General features: G+C 38.2%; 1 protein-coding gene across 4 annotated transcripts in view; it reads right to left on the bottom strand.

Annotated features, from left to right (window-relative positions):
- The window catches only part of cdh24b (cadherin 24, type 2b), a 116,977-nt gene that overhangs the window by 31,419 nt on the left and 62,355 nt on the right, over positions 1–23,203 (bottom strand). For all 4 annotated transcript variants that reach the window (XM_077723994.1, XM_077723996.1, XM_077723993.1 and 1 more), the window contains 4 exons: positions 21,240–23,006; positions 13,030–13,324; positions 11,383–11,502; positions 8,476–8,643 (listed from right to left, as the gene is read on the bottom strand). In XM_077723994.1, the coding sequence (XP_077580120.1) occupies positions 8,476–8,643; positions 11,383–11,502; positions 13,030–13,324; positions 21,240–22,730 (2,074 nt within the window). In that variant the 5' untranslated portion in view covers positions 22,731–23,006. The remainder of the gene's footprint in view (positions 1–8,475; positions 8,644–11,382; positions 11,503–13,029; positions 13,325–21,239; positions 23,007–23,203) is intronic.

The raw sequence follows: 23,203 nt of genomic DNA on the forward strand, positions 1-23,203 counted from the left end.
CTCTTCCCTTGAGTAGAAGCCTTATACACATAGACATGGACAATTTACAAGAATGCTCAGCACTGTGTGTTCTTCTGTAGGGGTGTGCATTTGTGAGTTCTAGAAAGACATTTTCATTAAAATAATAATAATCTTTGTTTTGGATTAGAACTCTCAGATTAGCATTCACACAAATGTATTGTTTTGGGTGTACCGTGGTTCTACAACCCTTAAAGCTAAAACTATAATATATGACTTTTATTTTTAACATTTCTTTTTTATTGTTCTAGCCATAAAACAATGGGCAGCAAGATTCATGCAACCACTCTAGTGCTTATGAAAATGTGGACCAAAATAATATTAAGGGTTCGAATTTTGCATTGGTGAATGGGAGTGTGAATGGCCGTAAATTAATGTTTTTGTTGATTTACTTCCAGAGACATCTCGTGTATTGATGACCCATTTATAGAATGAGTTTAAAGAGAAATTCAAATGTTTCACAACCTATGTTTTTTTTCTGTTTAATTGCTTTCCTTTTTATTGTACTCTCTTACAATGTAGTGACTTAAATGTGGGTATGAATTTGATTCATGTTCAATGAAAAATTGGTTTGAAAATATTGCATTTAAAACGGGATTGTATTTATTTGGACAAGTCATTGATTTATCGTTGTTACTTTCCTCCTGTGTGCAATAACAAAGGATTACAAATTATATTTGCGCATATAAAGGTTGTAGTTTCCTAAGACAAGCTCGTGTTTCTAAAGGTTTATGGTCCGTCAAAATGGGTCATGACTGAGAGCGCTCCCACCCTTGGCCATTTGCTGTATAATGTCAAATTCTATTGTGCAAGGTGGCTGTTATCATTACCAACTAGAGCAGTCTTAATACCAATAAAGTGTACATTGACCTTATTTTTAGTTATTGTTTTGGACAACATATAAATTATGGATAGTATACTCTCTACTAGGCATAGTGTCAGCGATCATGAATAACTCCAGTGAGAAGGGAAATCATTAGTGATCATGTATTCATTTATATGATTCAGGAGGTAGCAATCATTATTTGTGCTAGAAAAAGGACCAAGCATGCCAGAGAAGAGAGAGGGTCCCAATCAAAGGATTCAAACCATTTAAATGCAAAAGCCTAAGGCACAGTTTGGGTGGGCTATTAGTCCATTCATAATGATCCTAGGAAAATGTGAGCCTAGGGTGAGATTAATAATCTTGCTTTCCACAATTTGTCTATATTTTATGTAAAAAAAATGCATGTTTAAACACACTACCTGCACTGACTTTTAAAATCCAATAAAAACGGCAACATTCAATTTTGCAGCATCTACTCAACTCAGTGTGAAATTGACGTGAATTTCAGTGGGCCTGATTGTCAGTGTCAACCCATTAGCTCTCCCCTTTTCCTTTCTTTCCATTACCTTCTTCCTTTTTTTCCATCCTTTCATCACGTTGTCTCTTTCCTCCCTCCTTCACGCATTGTTGCACTTCCCCTTGAGACTTACTTTCATGCATTTTAAAGACTGCCAGCTTTCTGCCATTACAAACAATGGCAGACATCAGCATCTGTATGATGGTCAATGGGCAGAATGACAAAGGCACAGAGGAAAAAAAAGACTGTACCCACAAGCCTAGCCCTTGATTTAACACACCCAGTTCGTTGAATGTGATCTTTATTTTTTAACATTTAACTAAGACTTATAATGGATTCAAAAGACATGACAACGCCTCTTCAATGAACACTTGTATTTGGTGCGCATTGGAACTGTTTGATTAGACTACAACAGGCCCGGACCGGGACCCTAACATCCCCAACACTGGTAAACAATAACTAAAACAAAAAAAAATATTTTCAAAGTTGGTTTACAAACAATATATAATATTTAGTTGAATAAAAGTCAATCGTGTTTGCTCACAGTGGGTCTTATATCCATTCACAAATAAGACGCTTCATCTGGATCACATAAATTAAGCGGTTATGTGGATAACACTTGTACAATAACTATGGGGCCATTAGAGGATGAAAAATGTGAGGCATTACGTTAGATGTCACAGCAAAAGAAGTAGTTTTTTTTTTTTTTTTAATGATATGTGACGCATGTATTGGGGTTACTTCCAACCCTGGTAATTTGTCTGCATCAACATTTTGTGCAGCACATAAATGATTGGAGGCTGTTAAAGCAGCATGTCAAAGGAGCAATTGATGGAGAGTGCCTATTATAAGAGACACTATGGTACTGGACGTGAACAGAACACAGAAGGAGTGATGTGTGCGTGTGGAACTGCATGTGTGGGATTCCAAGTGTGTGACATTTTAGACCAAAGACCAGTTAATTGGGAATACAGGTCATGACCACAGCCACTGTGACCGCCGAGCTAACTTTACTTGTGGGGCCTGACTGATGTGTGGTGAATAAAGTAATGATGAGGGGAAAAGGTAAAGGTCTGGTTACAGAATAAACCGCAGATTTGTGTGCAGGGGTCGGCAATAAATCATTGGGAGAAAATGATTGCAGTATATTGCCATGAATATATTTTCAATTGGGCTTTCGTCATGTAAACATATACATGGTTATGCTAAAAAAAATATTAATTATTGGTTGCCGAACAAAAATTATTAATTATTTTCACCCGGCCATTTTTGTATTGTAGAGGTAGCCAAATTTGATACATTTCTTTGAAACTTAACGAGTTACACACTGATTTTCTCTTGTACATTTCCAAAATATAAAAAAATTGGATTTAGAAATATATTGCTGGAATTTTCAATTATTGTCTTCTACGGCAAAAACTTAAATATATTTACTTTCTGCGGATTAGATTAAAATATATTTAGCGAGACAAATATATTTCTGACAAATAATTAATATTTTCTAGGCTCTGTGTGTGACGTTGGTCAGGGGATCACTACTGCAAGGAGAATAAATGATTGCAATCATCAGTGTTATTATACAATGATGTCCATTGGAGATGAAGCACCATTAACGTATAGCTACTATGTTCAGAAAAGAGGCATTGGTCTATTGAAGTTTTAAATCGCCCCTTGTGTGAATTTGAATTGTTATTTTTGAGTTTGTCCTGTAAATCGACTGGCATCCACTTAGTGGTTAACCTTCAGAAGTATCTGTTACGATGGCTCAGGAATGCAGTCGCGGGGAACAGAATGGGAAACGAGGCAAGTAGCTTCAAAGCAACATGTATAATCACTTAGAAGGGATCCTTACAAACAACGGACACTTGGGAAAACGGAAGCGATATCAAACCGGAAACATGAGGACGAGAGGTATCGAGGAGAAAGGTAGCGGAGCTACATGACTATCTAATCCAACCCAGTGACATCCAGGCACATTGCTGGAATTTTGCAGGAGTTGGTAGGAGTATGCGGGAGCGTGCCGAACGCATGCAGGAACGATCTGACAATGGTACTAAGACTCATTGATATTTAAATACCAAAACAGGAAGTAATCCGCAAATTGACCAAGACAACAATAGAAAAAGTGAAAAAATATGTTCCTGAGCATTAATGAGTTTAATGCTTGGAAGTGCAAGTTACTTCGATCTATGGATTTCTATAGACACTTTCTTTTATAAAACTGGCAATGCTCTTGCCAAACACAATGTATGAATTTAGCTTTCATTCATGATATAATTCTATAAATTGTCTGACCTCATTTTTAGGCAATAGAGTATGTATATAGTTCATATTTTCTAAAAGACAAAGCCTAATAAAATATTATGACTCTACCTCCATTCATCTTGCTGTGCTCCCCTCTGCTACCTTTCTTGCATTTCTCTACCTATCCAGTGTCTTTGGGTTTTTCACTCACATTTGTCTTTCTCTTGTCTCACTTCTTTAACAATTCTACCATACACTTAGGGTTACACTTTACGAGTCAATGAATTTTGCCAATTTTGATATCCAAACAGAATATTGACTGGTAAACAACTCCTCTCTAGATTTTCCAAAGCCATGATTTAGATCTGTTTATGACAAGTTGCTGATCAAACTACTCAAATCCCTTCCCGCATCACTCGTCAACTCCTCCACACATAAAATGACACTGATCTTATCAGAGGTACCTATGTATAGTCATCTGTCAGCCCATTAATCTTTGGATCCATCGCACCCTTGAGAGAGTGATGCTCCCTCAAACATATTTATGTGGTACTGTTGGAAAGCCAAGGCTGTTTGAAAACTACATCAAACTTCAAGATGGCATACCCATCTTTTGTAGAAGTAATGAGGAGCTCAAAATTGTAGAGGTTCATGTTATAAAGGCCCATATAGAATTCGGAGTTCGATGTGCATAGCTATGAAGCATAAACAAAAGCTCTCCTAAATGTCCTGAGGAAGTAAATTTAAGTTTTACCCTTTGATAGGTCAAATCTCACGAACTGGGACTTGCTACATCAGATGTTGACATTTAATCAAGCACAAGCGGTTAATAGATGGCATTTCACTTTTTGATTTTCACACAGAATATAATGGTTCTGGAATGTCATTTTATTTTCAATTAAGGAATAAGGCTTAAAGCAGGGTTGGCCAACTCTGGTCATTGAAAGGCACTATCTGGTCTGTTTTCCATATCTCCCTCCTCATTCTCACATTTTGATCTAGAAATTGCTGAAGGATAATAATACAACAATAAAAAATGAAATACCATTTCATTTTTTGCTACTTAATGACGCCGAAAAAATTGACAATACATAACAAGAAAACACAACAACTGGTGATATTTATGCTACATAGTTATTTCGTACATAGATAGACTGGGTGTACTTCTGGATGACTCAATTTAGAGTTGTTATCTCCAAGACGAAGGCCCTCGCTACTAAATTAAGTGAAAATCGTATTCTTTGACAGAATGATAAAAGTATCTTCCAATTAATTCTGGAGGGAATTCAGCAGTACAGAAGAGGGGACCATAAATTATTCAGAGATTGTAAACATGAAAAACTATGTCTGGATAAATGACTTGGTAATTAGATTCCAACTCTGCCCATCAACACAGTCGCAGTAGTACACAGCAAGACAACAGCATGAACGTTCCATCATTGTAATTTCCCTATGGATCGCTACAACAGGCACACATGATCTCATCAATGCCAATGCTTTGTAATAAGACGATGATCACTTCAAATGTGATTTGAGACCCAACACGCTTGCTTGCGTTCTAACAATTCAGTATTCCAGAACACTGCTTTCCCCTAATAAAGATGGTAATTAGGCAGTAAGCTCATACTACCTCCCTCTTTGCTAAATTCATAATTTCGATCTAATTTGTAAAAAATAATAATAATAATTGAAAAGGTAGCTGAGTCCAATTAACATCATGGAAACTGCTATTGAGAATCCAAATAAAATGCAAATAGTAAGTTGTGGAAAATAACAATGATTCAGTTATATTTATAAAATGGTGAGATCAAAAAATAGTTGGTCTTGAATAGTTTGACTGGGATAAATATATAAAGGGTTCTATTTTTCTGCTTATTATTTGTCTGGGTGAACTTATTCAAAAGAAGCTTTTAAAAGATTTAAAAGCCCATTTGATATGGATGAAGATTAAATTAAAATTTTATTTTTTGACATTTGAAAAGTACACAAAAGGGAACTCATTGATGAAACATCAAAAATATTTTGCTGTCCAAACACATTTGGAATATAGTGTGTCATTTGATAATGGGAACCAAAGGAAGCATCTCAAAATATCTCACAGTTTACCCTCATCATTTAACAAAAAAAACATCTGCTGTAGCCTACTTTTCCTCTCTACCTCCTCTAAGACATAAAAAAATCCCTTGATAAATTCCAAAAATATTCCCATAACACTTAGTCCCTCGAATCATGCTTTGAAGGATGAGAAACTCTAACATGTACTTTTCCTATCTACCTCCTCTAAGACTTGAAATAAAATTACTTGACGAATTCCAAAACTATTCCCATAACATTTAGTCCCTCAAATTATACTTTAAAGGCTAAGAAACTTTAACATGATGGGAGAAAAGCCAACAAAGCAGGGGTTTTAATTTATTTTTGTAGTCATACCTCTACTTACAAATGTCTCTGGGTACGAAATGTTCAGGTTACGAAAGCAAATGAGTGTCTCGAGATATGAAAAAGATCTAAGTTATGAAATCTCCCAAAAATTAAATGCATTTCCTGTATCCATTATTTTATTTTGAAATTGTGGCGGATGCATTGATTCTCAGTTTATAACCTTGCTAAACTCTATTATACTCTCATTGACTATCTCACAACAACCCTCCATGTTTTGTTTGAGCCATTTTCTGCTTAAACTTATGCTTAGAAGAACCTGTGGCCGAGTGCTTTGGACGGACTCGCAGTCAACAACAACTCTTTATGTTTCAAGACTCTTATGTTTATTTTTTTCATCGCCGTTCCGACTGCCTTCAACCTGAACCGCTGTCTGTGGTGGGCGAAATTGTGTCGCGGGGGCAGGCGATAGGAGGTCAATATGGAGGACGTTGACGAGTTGGTTGAGGGGAGCCAAAACCAACTCTCAATGGAGCAGGAGTTAGTGAAACACTCGACAATACACAAGGAGAGCAGCCACCATTCCAACAGCATAAATCAGGAAAAAAACGGGGGAGAAATAAACTTCCCAACTTTGTGGCAAAAACATTTAGAAAGTGTTCACAAGGCATCTGATCGCCCACTTTGACGACATTTGTCCGTTGCATTATAGAAACATCATAAAAAGTCTCCAAAGGCAATTGTCTTTGGCTATTTTTTTTTCGAAATGTCCATCAACCAGCACTGCAGAAGGGCAATGTAAATCCAAACAGGTAACTGACTAACTTTTTTGCCTCCACGTGTCATAGGGTAGAGTTGCTATCAATGGTATATAAGGAAGCAAATGAGACTAAAATAAATGTATTTTTTAAAAGGAAGACAAAAAGTAGATACAAACAAAGCAGCGTGTAAATATGCAGGCATATAAACCAAATGAGGAAAGAAACAAGACATAAATGGATGCATTGACAGCTTGATATGATTATGCCACATGCAGTATATGCAGTTACTCATCATGATGCTTCAAGGAAGAAAATGTGCTTTTTCTCCCCGTTTTCAGAAAGCAATTCACCAGAGTTATGAAAGTAATCCCAGATTTCATCGAAGAAACTTTTGAAATCCAAAGCCCAATCTTTGAAAGGGGTTCAATTTGACAAGCACTCGGCCCACCGCAGGACATCATTAGTCCAATTTTGGCACTAAAGCCAAAATTCGGCTACGCAAGAGACAAGCTGCCGAGTCGTCAGCCTTTGCTAAGCCTCCTCTTGACTCACAATTCTCTGCTACACAATGCTGAGGTTTACATACAATTTTAAAATGTTCCTAATAATATTTGTTTCGCAATTCTCGCAGTACTCATTTCTACTTCACACAGACACACCTGATTTTATGTAATGTGTTACAAATGCTCACATGCACAAATACCCCCACACACCCACACATGCACACGGTGTTTGAATCATTTTTTTGTTAATTTACATTCCACTAAAAACTACGTAATTATCAAACATTGAACCACTGATGTAATAGCACGTAAAAATATAAAAGATATAGTACTTAATTGTACAAGACATGCATAGTATTCCCCAATCAGTAGGTGATAAAATAACAATAGCTAAATCATTTGTGAAGGCTCAGGGATCTTAATATTTCATTGACTTCATTCCATGTAAACACAAAATGCAAAAACTGCAACAAACAACTTTATCAAACGCAATTAGGTATATGTCGATATTATTAACAGCTATGGGCAACATTAATAACTGCTAAGAATTTAAGCTCAAACTTAATGAGGATAGTGGTATATCCAAACTTTTGTGCAGCCTATCAAGTGTTACTCTCTTGTTAAAATGTTTAAAACACTTAAACAGTCTTATAAATATGTCACCGAGGGTAAACCAAGATGATTTTGTGAAAAAAAATACATGCAATACACATGCATAACGTATTGTCCATTAATATTATTATGCATTGTTCCAAACACACATACTAGGGCGTATTGAACTTGTCCGGAACATTGAAGTACTTTCCATGATCAAAATTTAAAAATTGCATTAAAAAAACAGGGACCTTGTTAAATTAAATTAAAAGACCCACTAGTAAGAGCGGCTATATTATTCTACAAAAGAGTGATATAGGGTTGACGAAGCATTTCATAGCCCTGGGGGCGAATTCTCTGCCTAACTACTGTCATGAAACTCTTAGTAGGACCTGTCTGTCATAAAGAGTCGAATATTTAAAGGTGTTCTCGTCAGAATGAGGCAAACATGACGAAATAGTTTCAGCTGTTTGTTATTGGCGCTCATAAGGTGAAAAATGTCTTGTTGGAGGTCATTTTTACAGCATCTCTTTTAGCTTGTCATTTATTTCTGATGCATTGCTATAAAGTATGGTATCATCCAACTGTAGAACATTCTGTTATTGATTATTGATGTGAGATGTAGTTACTCACTCTGAGTGAAGCGTGGAGGGTTGTCATTGACATCAGAAAGGGTAACTGTGACTGTTGTTGTACCAGATAATCCTCCCAAGTGGCCCCCCATGTCCTTGGCTTGGAGGACTACAAGGTAATGGTCCTGGGTCTCCCTGTCCATGTCAGGGACTGCTGTTCGAAGAATACCTGGGGGAAAAAAATTAAATAAAAATCTACTAAAAAATCATGGCCTGTTGCCTAATAGTGGTTCAATTTCCTGAATTGGGTGTGGGCATGCACGAGCTCGATTCCCACTGTATGATTGTGGGTGTGAATGGTCGTTTGTCTTTGTGCCCTACAGCTGACTGGTGACCAGTCTAGGGTTTTTTCTGCCTGAAATTTGCTAGGAAACTGTCCGACAACCCCCTTTTAAAAACTCAATTGTGTCTTGAATTTTATTTAATTTTTTTTACATTTTGCATGTTTCACTTTGCCACTTACCATGTTTGGAATAAATAGTTGTGAACCATAGCTACGGCTACCCATAAACTCCAATCTGCTGACCTCTTTTTTTCGAGGGAGAAAACTGAGAATTATTTTAGGTACCGAAACTCACGTAATTTACTTTTTTACATTTTAACATATAAAAAGACTTCAGGTAAATATTAACTGTAATGATCAATTCTGTCATGTTGTTTCTTTCAACATCTATAGCTACTATTTTTACATTTTAGTGGATGTCAGTATTGGGCCCCTAAATAAATGGAACAACCCATTCGCGAACTGCAGCGTAACGGAAATGCTTTGCATGAATACGCACTGTAACAATTTGTCACTTATTGCAGTTTAGTGAAGTACGGTGAGATCTCGGCCATCAGGCTCTTGTGGCAACATTTCAGGATCTTATGCCACCGAAGCAATTTCATTTTAAACTTGATGATACATTCATGGGTGGTAGTAGGAAAAGGAAAGTTATTTTATGCGCCTTTGTCCACCATTGCTCAAAGGTTTGCGTTGTTTATTTTGTCAAATAGTGGTGAAGTATGTGGGGTGGGTTTGCTTAGTGGTAGACTGATTGATCCCCAAACAAGAGGATGACGGTTTGAATCCTTACTGTTGTGACCTTGCCTAAGTATCCTTGAGCAAGATACTAACTCTCACAGTGCTTCTGATGTTGCATCACCAGTGAGGATATTGTAGTGTCTAAGTGCTCTAAGTGCCTTGAAAGGGGAAAAAAAGCTATATAAGACTGTAACTTGTTGATAAAAGCATGGGTCACATTTGTTTTTTTATATATGTTGGATAGACATACAATTCTTATCCATGTAGGTATGAGCCTAGTTCAGGTTTGAAATAAATTACATTTTTTATTCATACTTCATGAAAAATAGAAACAGATGTGTCACATATGGAAAAAGAATTCTGAATTACCATGCTGTGTAAGTTTTTCTCAAGGATCATTAAAAGTCTGAGTGTTGTGGGGTGTACAGCCACCTTCATTGTCATTCAGCAACAGCCCTCGGCAGTCTGTTTTTTTTCCGACAATACCTTGTTCACTCACTTGATTGGCATTATTAGTTCAAAAGAGTTTAGAATAGGTATATTTCTAGTGGCTTTCTACTGAATTGCTCTCAGGCAGTAAGCAATATGTAATCATATTTACAAAATTAAGTGTGACCGCAAGGAGAGGTTTTATGCATCACATGCTGTAGACAACCTTGCTAGTTTACACGTGACCTTTTAATAATGACAATCACAAGTAAGCCTTACATACAGTAAAAATATGTGTAATCTTGTTCTCAATCATTAGTAACTTCTAATTTAACATTAATCAAGATAAATGTCATTTAATACAAAATATTGCTAAATTGTTTTACCTCTGCAATGCTTATTTCATATTTTTTTTCTCAAATACACAGCTCTTAATAGCTGGCATATCTTAAAAAGATCTTAAAAAGTTCTGGAGTCGAGGCTTTAATCCCAGGTTGGTACTCACTGTGTGGAGTTTGCATGTTCTCCCCGGGCTTGCATGGGTTTTTTCCAGGTAGGCTGGTTGTGCCTTGCGATTGGCTGGCTACCAATTAAGGGTATTCATTTTAATACATTAACAAATAGATTTCAAATATTTGCTTGGTAGTTTTGGTTGAGGACAGTGGAACAGATTAGATAATTTACATGTATTACATACATATTTATATATGAATACTGCTCTCTTTACGAAAAAGTTTGGAAACACAATCTGGAACCAATTAATTTCATAAGTAGAGGTACCACTGTAATTCAAAATTTTTATCCATCCAAACTGCCAGACTGCCTTTAGGATTCAGCTGCTAGATGTGTCGAGGAAAAAGTGGTGTCTGCAAAAATGTCTGCACATACAACACAAGCTGAGGAGGAAGTTGTCAAGGAAATTTTAGTTTTGCTGGTCATGTTTGAAAACTCCAAAGCCCGCTATTGCATGGCATAAGTACTACCTTGTTTTAAGAAAACTTGCAGCATCGTTGAAACTGAATACAAAATAAAGCTCTGCTTGTCTGTAATGAGGCTTTTTCTGTTGATTTGGTTAGAGCATCTTCATATAAACAGACCTTAAAAGTAAACAACTGAAGTATTTTAGCAACGGCTACTAGTCCCTCATTAGTGAGCATAACAGTATATTTATGTCTAAAGTTAAGCAGACAGGATTGTATTGGGTATACTTATTTTTCATACCAAAACTTGTGAATCTTGAACCAAAATAATACACTTGAAATAACAAACAACCAAATCATTTTCAGACTTAGAATTTGATCCACTAGTGATAGCTATGCATCTATTTATTTAAATGTTTTTCCCAGGCCCATATATAGAAAGAGTAAGCTGGGACAGGCTCCAGCACCCCCCGCATCCCGTTACATGAAATGATTAAATGAATGAAATGCATGTCAAAAAGAGAGGCACACTCACCTGTCTGGGGATCAACAGAGAAGTATTGCTGGCCTTGTACCAATGTGTACACTAGCCTGGCGCTATTCCCATAAGTCGGGTCATCAGCATCTGTCGCTGTCACTTGGATTATTGAAGTGCCTGCAGGGAGGATAGAAAAGGATGAAAGGTTAGGAAGGAAGAAAACAGAGGGAATTGTGGATGGAAAAAGGACCATGTTAAATAAAACTAAAGAATGGTCAAGTCATCTTCCATACCGCAAAGTGTTCCAGGGTTGCTAGAGCCTAACCCAGTTGACTACAGACGGATAGCAGACTACACCATACACTGGTCGCCAGTCAGCCGTAGGGCAAAAACGACCATACACACTCACAATCATACCACCAACAGCGGGAATTGAGCCTGCCCGCACCGGAGTCAGGCGAGTGAACCTGTCCACCACGAGGCGGCCAAACTAATGATTTGCTACCTCATTTAGCTGGACTGTCGAAGATTTGGATCCCAGAGACTCTTTTGTGTTGTTTGGCACAAAGTATCAACCCACTAAATGTAATAATAGCTGTAGGTTAAAGTACAAGGACCCTTAGAATTGCAATAGGGGTGGCCTGGTGATGCGATTGGTTAGCGCACCAGCCTCACAGCTGTGGGGTCCTGGGTTCAAATCCAGGTCACTTCCACCAATGTGGAGTTTGCATGTTCTCCTGCGTGGGTTTCCTCCAGGTAGTCAAATTTCATCCCACATTCCAAAACCCTACAAGGTAGGCTGATTGTACACTCTAAATTGCCCCTAAATATGGGTGTGAGTGTGAATGGTTGTCTGTCTCCTCGTGCCCTGCGATCGGCTGGCCACCGATTCAGGGTATCTCCCGCCTCTGGTTCGGAGGCAGCTGGGATTGGCTGCAGCACCCCCCGTGACCTTAATGAGGATAAAGCGGTTCAGAAAATGAGAGAGAGAATTGCAGTTGAAATGGGATGGCCAAGTCCGGTCCTCGAGACCCCTATCCGGTCAATTTTCCATATCTCTCTCTTACAACACACCTGAATCAAATAATCTGTATAGGTATCAAGCTTCAGGACAGTTGATCATTTGATTCAGGTGTGGTAGAGGAGGGAGATATGGAAAACAGACTGGATATGGGGCTCTCGAGGACCGGACTTGGCCACCCCTGCAATAGAGCCTATCGCACCCAAGTATGCTCGGGGCCTAATAAAATAGTAAGTGCCCATTTTAATTGCTAGGAATAATAATAATAAAGACCTTTAGAATTGCAATAGAGCCTATTGCATCCAAGTATACTCTGGCCCTAATAAAGTAGTATGTGCAAACCAATTGGTTTACTGTCACTTTTTTTGTAGGAAGCTGAATTGAAAGAAATGTCTGATTGATGAGGGCCTCACAATGTCACAAAGTGACAAGTGAATCTGTCTCTGTATGACATCAGAAAAGTGGAGACACAAGAGGTTATCTCAGCCACCTATTTAAATTACCCCGCAACTCCACATTGTCGCCAGATCATTTCTATTGACTTTATATCGTTTGCATCCTTCGCAGAGGCGGCTAATAAGCGAGAAAATACGGTAGCTAAAAAAGTTATCAATTCTGCTTGATGTTGTTAACTTGATTTAAAAAAAATGTTAATGAAGAAAAAAAGTACTTCAATAATGTACCTATATTTGCCATCTCAGGCACGGTGGCGCTGTAAGGACCTTCGTCGAAGATAGGTGGGTTGTCGTTGATATCCTGCACTCGAATAATGAACTGTGATGAGGGCTCTAGGGCACGGTCTGTCTGCCTATCAGTGGCCGTGGCAATGAGACGGTACTCATCCTTCTCCTCGCGGTCCAGTGGCTTAGTGACGTGGATGTTACCCGTCTTCTCATCAATCACAAAGACAGAGCCAGCCCCCTCACCTCGTAGGACATATTTAGTCCTTCCATCATTCCTGTCCATGTCAGTGTGGAGCTAGAGAAGAGAAAACAGTCAAGAAAAAAATAAATTAAAATCACGAGCAAAAATCATTAAAACACTGCACTCATTGGGTTTCTTTGCTTCTTTTCCTGTTTTAGGTGGGGCTTGAATCTGAAACATTCTATTTGAGTGAAAGATTGGGAATTCAAAAGGCAACCACATGGTGTAAAGTTGATTTAGGGAAATATACACATTAGGTACTGTAAAAATGGCATTTCTGTCTTTTAGGGCCCATGTTAACGTTTGGGTCTCCCGGACCACACAGGCATCCACTCCCATTAAGATAGTTAAGTTTGTTTTATTGTTCTGACAATATGAACATTTTATATTACATTGAAATGTATCAAATAAAAGTCTCCCAAAAATGCGATTTTTACTCCAGTGCGACTTGATAGGTTTTTTCCCCTTTCTTTTCACATTTTTTGGCGAATGCAACTTATACGTGGGTACAAAAAAAAAATAGTCTTTGCGATTCGGCCCCACCCGTCACAAGGCTTGGTTTCTATTTATGCCTAAAATTACTTTCCTGTATCTGCATTCTCACCCTCTTGCTACTGTGACAATGAAATTTTCCGAATACGGGATGAATAAAGTTATCCAATCCAATTGGATCAATAATATTGCCCAGCTTTAGCTAAAACGCTAACTAAAGAGTTAATTTCTCCTGTTTCTTTAATGTATCGCTGTCAGAACCATCAGACATTTGTTAGCATCCTGTCACTGCTGACGATCTGCTGAGTCATAAGCTATTTTCTAACTGTTGTCTCATCATTACTGCTATTTATTGGAGTCCACACTCCACCTACAAGAACAGAATATTTATAGCAAAGATTCTGTGGTTGACAGATTGCATCGAAACCAGTCATCACAAACAATCATATATCCCGTCAGAGATCACATTTGCATGTGAGCCACTAATAGAAATATTATCTGAACATTCTGTTGAAAATTCTGTGTTCTTTGAAAAAATAGGATTGCTTAATTTTACACAAGTTTGTTCTGCACTTAAAGAATTAAAAAATGTGGACATTTCGGAGTGAGTGAGACCTTAAAGGAATTTATTCATTCATTCATTTTCTGAACTGCTTCATCCTCACATGGGTCGCGGGGGTGCTGAAGCCCGTGCCAGTTAACTTTGGGGTACCCTGAATCGGTTGGCCAGCCGATCGCAAGGCACAAGTAGACAGACAACCATTCACACTCATACCTAGGGGCAATTTAGAGGTTACAAATAGCCTATCATGCATGTTTTGGGAATGAAGGAGGAACCGGAGTACCTGGAGAAAACTCACGCAGGCCCGGGGAGTGACCTGGATTCAAACCAAGGACCACAAAGCTGTAAGGCCAACGTTCTAACCACTCATCCGCCTCCCAAAATAATTGAATTGATTACATATGCGTGCTTGCCTCTATTTTAGATTGAAGTTCTCATTTAAAAAAGTAAGCACACTTTCCGAATCACTTCTTGGTTCTAAAATCTCACCTCAACTCCAGCCAATGATCTATAACAGATCCATGTCAGCAAAAGCTATCGTCCAATTTCACTTGTCTTTGCATGGTTCCCCATCGGTGGACATCTGTAATAATGCTGGTCAATCTCCCACATCCTTTTTTTCCTCTCTGTGGTAGTATTGTAGGAACATTTGTTTACACAGTCTCATTCGTTTATTCATTATTCTCTCTATTAGAATTACGAGGGTCATGTGGGTGCCAGATCATATCGCAGATGACTAAAGGGGAGGCAGGGTACCATTAAATTATTGCCAGTCAATCACAGGCTTCAAAGAGAAAAATAAATAATTAATAATATTTACAAGTGTTCCAGTGGTCGAGTGGTTAGCGTGTTGGTCCCACAAGTATTGGGATCAAGGGTTTGACCCCAGGTAAACCCTTACTATGTATATTTTGCATTTTCTCCCTTGTGGGCTTGCGTGGGTTTTCTCTGAGTACTCCCATTTCCTCCCCACATCCCAATACACACATGTCACATTGGTTGAATACTCTAAATTGCCCAAAGGTATGAGTGTGAGCATGATTAGTTGTCTGTCTCCTTGTGCCCTGCGATTGGATGGCCATCGATTCAGGTTGTCCCCTGCCTGGTGCTTGTAGTCGGCTGGGATAGGCTCCAGCACAACCGAGATCCTTGTGAGGATAAGCGATTCAGAAAATGAATGAACTACTAAATGTACACTCAAGAAAACACATTCCCCAAGAAAACCTACAGAGGAACAGAGAAAAAATAAAAAACTCCATAAATCAAGGATTAAGCTTTATAGTGGTTAGATTATCGATCCTTCAACTGTGAGGCACACACTAACCAGTCATCCACTATGCTGTCAGTCAAATTCTGAGAGTTGCTTCAAAACGAGAATTTATCAGTCTTGCATTTATCAATGTAATTTATCAGTAAATTACAAAACAAGTAATACCAAAATTAAAAACATGCAATTTTGAATTTAAAAAAAAAAATAATAGCAGAAAAAAAATTGCGAATTAGTGAAATTGAAAAAATGGAGTGAAGACCATACCCATTGTAATCCATGTAAGTAAACATGTTATCAGGCTTCGCTGAAGATCCATTTGAGGTTCAATTATAGCTGGTAATAGTTTCACTCAATTCAACATATTGAAAGTTTTTCTATTTTAAAGGTATGTTTTAACCAAAAATTCCTCTTAGAATGTTTTTTAAAAACTTGTTCAAGTTTTCTCTCATCCTTCATCTGACAAAAAACACTAAGGCAATAGACCGTCCATTCTCCTGGGAAGCCTCACGTCTTTCTCTTCTGAATTAAGAGCCATTAACAATCAAAGCATTAACAGCCCTACTGCTTAACGATGGGACTTAATGAGCTTCTTAATGAAGCCCAGCATCATTACCAGAGTGAGTGGTGGCAGTTGTGATCGAAAGGTTTCCTCAGATTCATTCTCCACCAGGAGAGACTTCTGTTTCACATTTATTTAACACTGACCTCTCAACATTATCTTTGCTCTAAAGATTAATACAACGTAATAAAAGGGAAAACTATTCTCTTGATTTCAATTTCAGGCCCAACAAGGGGCATGATTCCTCTCAAAACATTCAGGCTAGCTTTATGATGGTAGTTGGTAATTGAGTATTTCATAAACTTTGTGTGTTTATTTATTTTTAGGGTATTTCAGATCATCTCCCTTCAAATATCTATAAACACAGTCAACCAAGAACAACTGGGATGCATTTTTTACGACCTCAAGAATAACTGCTTGTCTGTACCAAGTGTTTCAACCATCATTGAAAAGATGGTATTTCAGTAGAGTAATACCTTGAGATACAAATTTAATACGTTTTCGGACGGAACTCATATGTCGAATTACTTTGCTTCGCTGCCACCTTCACTTTTAGCCATAATGTTTAAAAGGAACCTATCTAGGGTTGTTTGCTTTTGTCTCCCTTTCAAAATATTACAAAAATAACGCACACAAATGTTCCCACATTAGGATAACGCATAACCACTTGCCAACTTGTCCGGTTGCTCCTCCCGGATTGGCGAGCCAGCTCTGTCACGCATAGACCATTCAAATGTTTTGCAATGTTTTCATGATTAATATCAATTGTCATCATACGCCTTCTCTTCGCACTATCCTTCATTGCACCTGCTTGCTTTGGACCGATGTTTTTTCCCTTAATTCTGCACAGACTAACAAGAAAAACACACGAAACATGCAACGCTCTTCCCAGTGCTCGTAGATAGATATGTTTACACGAAGGAGATGCGGCGAGAAAGGCATCTCGGCCACCTGGCTGTCTTGTATGCTTGTATCTCAAAATGTGTCTCGTATCTCAAGGCAAATATTTGCTCAGAATTTTACTAGTATCTCATATTTTATGTATGTCGGAGCACTCGTATGTCAAGGTATTACTGTATTCTGCCCAAATACCAACATGCAATTAAAATGAGGAAATTACTGGATGTGGATCTTTGGATAGTAAATGTTCTATATTGTTTTATGAAAAAATATATACATAAATGTATATAATGTATAATGTGTAATACTAACATATATGTCGCAACAGTGCCCACTTTCTCTGTTGTGGTCGGGTAAAGTAAACGCAGTTTAAAATTATCAAATTTTCATCGTTATTGTTTTATCGCCCAGTTCTAGGTGAATGAAATGGTTTTGTGTGTTTTTGTGTGTCTGTGTGCTTTGGCAGGTCATCGCATTATGTGGCTCTTTGACTCCCACGGTTTAAAATATTTGCTCTTTGTGTTTAACTTATTCGACACCCCTGGTGTAGTGGTTCATTCACCTCACTTTGGTTTGGGCAGCGTAGGATTGATCCCTGCTAAGTAGAAAAGTGATCGTGAACGCTAATGGTTACCTTTCTCTGAGTCACAGTTTAGAGTGTTATCTTTTGCCAAAAGTCAGCTGGTTTCAGCACTCTGTAACCATGGTGTTGAAAATTAATGAAAAAGTAAATGTCTCTCTCTCACACACTCTTCTTCTCTCTCTTCCCCCCTTATATTTTATAGAAGAAAAAAGTCTAAAAAGTCCTTCTTTCCTGAAGCAGCATGTCATACTAAACAAAAACTGTCCTTGAAGGACATATCAAGGGCCTCGAAGTCAGACAGTTTATCATTTATTAGTTGCACCTTTTAGTTTAACATCAAATTTATTGTACTTTAAAACAAAGTAGAAGGAGAGGAAGCACTCTTTAAAATTTATCCTCAGTGCTGTCACTGGTTCCACAAAGTTAGCCCTAACCATTAGATCATTTTTAGTTTAGTATGGGGCATTTGTCCTGTATTGACACCGTAGATTATAGCCTTGGCTCCTGTTTCCAGCTTTAGAGATTTATCCAAACCGAATTTTCTGGGATAATACAAAAACAGCATAATTCAACATCATAAAACACATGCATTGTATGATTTTCATTTTAGTAAACAAACCGTATATGTACATTATGACTTGCTAGCATTTATTGGAGAGTTGACCTTTTAGCAATTATCTCACCTTTTAAACATAACCAGGTTCCTAATAAAGTGGAAAAAAAGGCATGTTCATATTTATCTCCTTACCTATAGTGGGTGCCTACACGAGTGCTGATCAGGAGATTATACATTCATAAGTATAATAGGATTTCTAAGAGCATTATTTTCTCTTGTGTGCCACAACAGTCTAATACAACTGGGTCTAATAGTATGAATTTCCAGCCCAAAATATTCACATAATGGGTGTATTCCAAATGTCAGCATCATAATACGAGTTTGAGTGTGTGGTCTGGCTTTGTTCCTTCTTAGAGAAATAGTTGATGGTCTGAAATGGTTTGACATTTCGGGTGAACTGAAAAATGTTTTGTTTGTGATTTCAAATGGTAAAAGTCCAATATTTTAGCTGTTCTCTTTTAGGATAGGTATAAATCAAATATAGAACTTTCTCACAATTGCAAAGATATCTTCCAAAATTGTCTACCAGCCAGTAGGCTCTGGAAATCTTCCTTCACCGATTCAGATAAAACTGATTTTTATCTGCGATGTCACTACAATAACAACAATTGAGCCAAATGAAATGAAAGAAAACAAAAATATCGAACCTGCAGGAGGACAGCGAACACGGTAATATTTCTATTCTTTTTTTCTATTCTTTTACTCATGCCTCAGGAATGTTTGACTATGACTATGAATCCGTATCAGTTCAAACTCAACACCAAATAAGAATGAATGAAATTCAGAACATAAATTAGGAAGTGAAACAAAACAAGACACGCCTTGAAATATTTTTTAGTCTAATGTATTTTTTTTATGCCAAGGATAGGGAACCTATGGCTCAGGAGCCACATGCGTCTCTTTTGATGGGTGCATTTGGTTCTCCGCTAAAATATGGAAACCGCTGGTGAGAGAGCAGAGTCCCGATTGCAGTAATAGGAGAGTCATGTTGCACCGTGGCGCCAACACTCCCTCTAGCGCCGCTAATTATACATTTTTCTTCATTAAACTCAATTGTATGCACTGTCTCATTGAACCTCATTGATAATCAATGACGTAACCATGTTGTCATAAGAATTCAGAGACTTTTTGTACTTTGAAAGTGGTGAAACAACTAAAAAAGGCACACATTTTCATGTATTTTGACTTTTGAATGCTGAGTATGGTTCTCCAGGAATAAAATTTGACAATAGGGATTGCTCTCTCGGTCAAAAAGGTTCCTGACCACCTACAAGGACACTTTGTCAGCGAAAAGGATCGCAACATTTTAGCCCTGTGCGACCAGCAAATACTTGATAATACATTTCAGCATGTGTTCCGGGGAGCCACCTGATGGTGTAGAGGTTCACTCGCCTGACTTCAGTGCGGGCAGGCGCGGGCTCAATTCCCACTGGTGGCTGTATGATTGTGAGTGTGAATGGTCGTCTGTCTCTCAGTGCGCCCTCTGGGTGACTGTCACTCACGGTGTAGTCTGCCTTCCACCCGACGATGGCTGGGATAGGCTCCAGTAACCCCTTATGAGGATGCGCGTTAGGAAAGATGAAACTAGGGTTTCCTCCAATATACCTAAAAAAGTCATGATAGGCTAGTTGAACGCTCTACCTTGCCCCTAGATATGAGTGTGAGCATGAATGGTTGTTCATCTCCTTGTGCCCTGCTAATGGATGACCACCAATTCAGGGTGTTCCCCGTCTGGTGCCTGGAGTCATCTGGGATAGTCCCTAGCACCCTCCACAACCCGTGTGAGGATAAGAGGTTCAGAAAATGAATGAATGTTTTACGGGATAATTTTTTTTAAAAACACGAGTGTGAAAAATTGTTAGTATTCTACATTGACGATCTCAAATTTTAGGGTGGAGTGGAACCAAGGGTCATTACTTTTATTTGTTAAAACAAGGTTTAAAACGGTATGTCCATAATTTCCCACACCGAACCTCAGATTGAACTCTCAATCTAAAAAATGAATGGCCAACGCCCTAACCACTCTGCTAGTTTTAATATGGCACTTTTATTGAGTGCCAAAATAACATAATAGCATTGGCAAATCTGTGATCAATCCAGTGTGGTTGGTCACAATAATTGGATATTTTGACAATAGACTACAGTTATTGTCCAGTGTGAGATTTAAAGAAGCCTACAGCACTTATTCGGGGCTCATTAATACTCGTTTGATTAGCAAAATAGCGATTCAGGATTACAATGTATTATCTATTGAGTACCGAGATGGTTGTAGGATAACACTAGGGGACCAGATCATCTATAACACATGTCTCACTCTCATGACTGTCATTATGTTACTCCATCGTTAATAGAGGAGCGTAATAGACTCTAGGGATAATATGTGTAACCAGTTAGTCTGCAAAAAAATTACACAGGAAAGAGGATATGACTATAATCTCTTGTTTGTTGAGCTGAAAATGTAGTGATAAATCCTTTTAAACCTGGAGTAAATCAGTTTTGATTGCATAGCCTTATTGGCATGAGACCATGAGGGACTTAAACTGATATACAGGAATACTCAGTTTGTGCCTTGGGGTAACGTTCATTGCTGGAAGAGGGAATGTAAGGCTGTCAGTTCAAGTGGCTATGTCAGTACCCAAAGGCGGGAGCAGATTGGTAGTAATCATGACCAAACCCTTGGTCAAATGGAATATTGGGATTGTGTTGCATCTCAATTAACTATTGATTAGTTGAAGATTTGACATATTCCTTTTAAGGCACAGTAGTAACCTGGAACATTGATGATCAATTTCAAATTTAAAACAATCCATTAAAAAAACTGCCGGTTGGATTACATAAAATACATCTTGTAAATTTAGTACCTGAGGGAACCTAAATTTTGATATTTTATGTAAATTGCTTGTAATAAAACCATCAGCCGTGTCATATTCATTTAAAAAATATATCCACACAATGTAAATGAGGAATCAAATGCATATTTCACTTACCCGGCCAATGAGGACAGGTTCAGGTCCAGCATATTCTTCAATCACAAAGAACTGGTTCCAAATCCAACTTCTCCTGCTGCGAGAACGTGACTTGTTTTCTTTTAAGGGATCTTCAGAATCCTCCTTGCTCTCTGCTTCCTCGAAAACAAGGCCATTTTCATTGTCTGGATCCAGCACCTGCAACCCAGTATCTTGAGGAGAGTTGTCCCATTTTGGAGCTGGATGGAGCTTCAGGACGTGACTGCTGTTGACAGTCTTGCCGTCTTCATCTACTGTGTAGTGAGTTGTGCCAAGTTCTGTTTGAGTAGTTTGAACTGACATTGTTAATAGGTCTCTAAGGGTATCTGCCGTTCTGTTCCAAGGTCTTACTCCCTGGGGTTGGGTTGTCAGCATTGATGGAGTCGAGTCATTTGTTTCAGGAGGAATATGTAGTGGTAAATGTTTTGGCATCTGCAGAGGGGATTCTGTTTGGGTGATTGGCACTTCTTTGTTCAAGATGAGATTGACGTTGTCACGAGGTTCTGACATGAATAGCACATGTTTATTCTTACTATCACTACCATCTGAAACTTGTAGATCAACATTGTCTGTCCCTTTACTGAAACCTGGACCCATCATTCTTGGATTAACATAAGTGTTAGAACTCTGTTTCCGATTAAGATCTGGAGTGCTGACCAAATTTAAATGTGGAAATGCAGTTTGATTATCATGTCCAGTATGTGTCTGAATGATAGGCGTATCTTGCCTTCCCATTTTAAGTGCCTCTAACTGCCTGTGATTAACGTCAATCAAATCTCTCTTTCTGCTTCGGTTAATCTTACTGTTATGTTTCAGACTGGGAAGATTCTGCATTTGAGAATTAACTATCCTCACAAGGTTATCCTTTGACAGAACTTTCAGAACCTCATAAGTTCCACTGAAGTTAAGTTTTCGGTTTAATCCAATGCCTAAACTCTTCCCTGGTACACCTGTTACATGGACAATCATATCAGGTCTGCTTTTGTTTCTTGAGTTCAATCTAATGTGACTTTTATTAGAATGTAAATCAAGTTTATGGTGCACTATGTTTCCTTTTCCAATTTTGGCCTCAGAACTTTTTGTATTATTCTTAAGTTTTAAATCACGACTTGGGTCCTTGCGCAGGTTCACCTCTTTATTGCTGCAAGACTCAGTCTCCTGCTTAGCCTTGGCATCGAGCCTCTCCTTGATAACAGCAGATGGACTTGCATGATTGGGCAATGCTTTGGAGTGGGAAAGAGGCCCAAAGTCACCTGCCTGTGCATGACTGATCAAATTTCTCAGAGTGACCATGGGCATTGCATTTGTGTCCATGCTCCCTTCCTTTTGGACTGGAGTTCGGTTGTCCTCTACCTTCATTATGTGTGAGCCACCTACTTCTTTCAATCGGACAACCTTACTGGCCAAGGTCCTGCTCCATGGTCCTTCACCCAGGCAGGTGAAAATCAATAAGAGCAGATTGCTTTTAATCATCTTGTTTGAAGCGATATTTCCTAATTGGAGCAAAATATGCTTTGAGGAAGGCCTGTTTTTCCAGCTGTCTTCATTCTTTCTGTTTGTTTCCCTTTTTTCATGCCCTACCTCTCACGCTTTTAATCTTTGACATCCACTAAGCAAGAGAGCAGGGGTCACTTTTTTGCTTTGGCAAACACTTAATGTCTCTCTATCTCACTGTGATTTTTCTGATATTTCTTTTTATTTTATTCCACTGGGCCATTAGTGATCTTCATTCAAAGAAGGTTGAACAACCTAAGAGAAAAATGATAAAGACAATCAATTTCAAATGTTAATCATGGCACTCAGTTAATTAAAAGTGGATAGACAGGTAAGGACACTCATGGTTGGGAGGGTTGGTAATGATAAAATCTAGAACACATTGTGTATCTTGATAACAACCTAAGTACTGTTATGCTTGTATTTCTATAAACCGCACAATGGTAAAATGA

The sequence above is a fragment of the Stigmatopora nigra genome, chromosome 9 (genome assembly GCF_051989575.1).
Source record: "Stigmatopora nigra isolate UIUO_SnigA chromosome 9, RoL_Snig_1.1, whole genome shotgun sequence".
NCBI lineage: Eukaryota > Metazoa > Chordata > Actinopteri > Syngnathiformes > Syngnathidae > Stigmatopora > Stigmatopora nigra.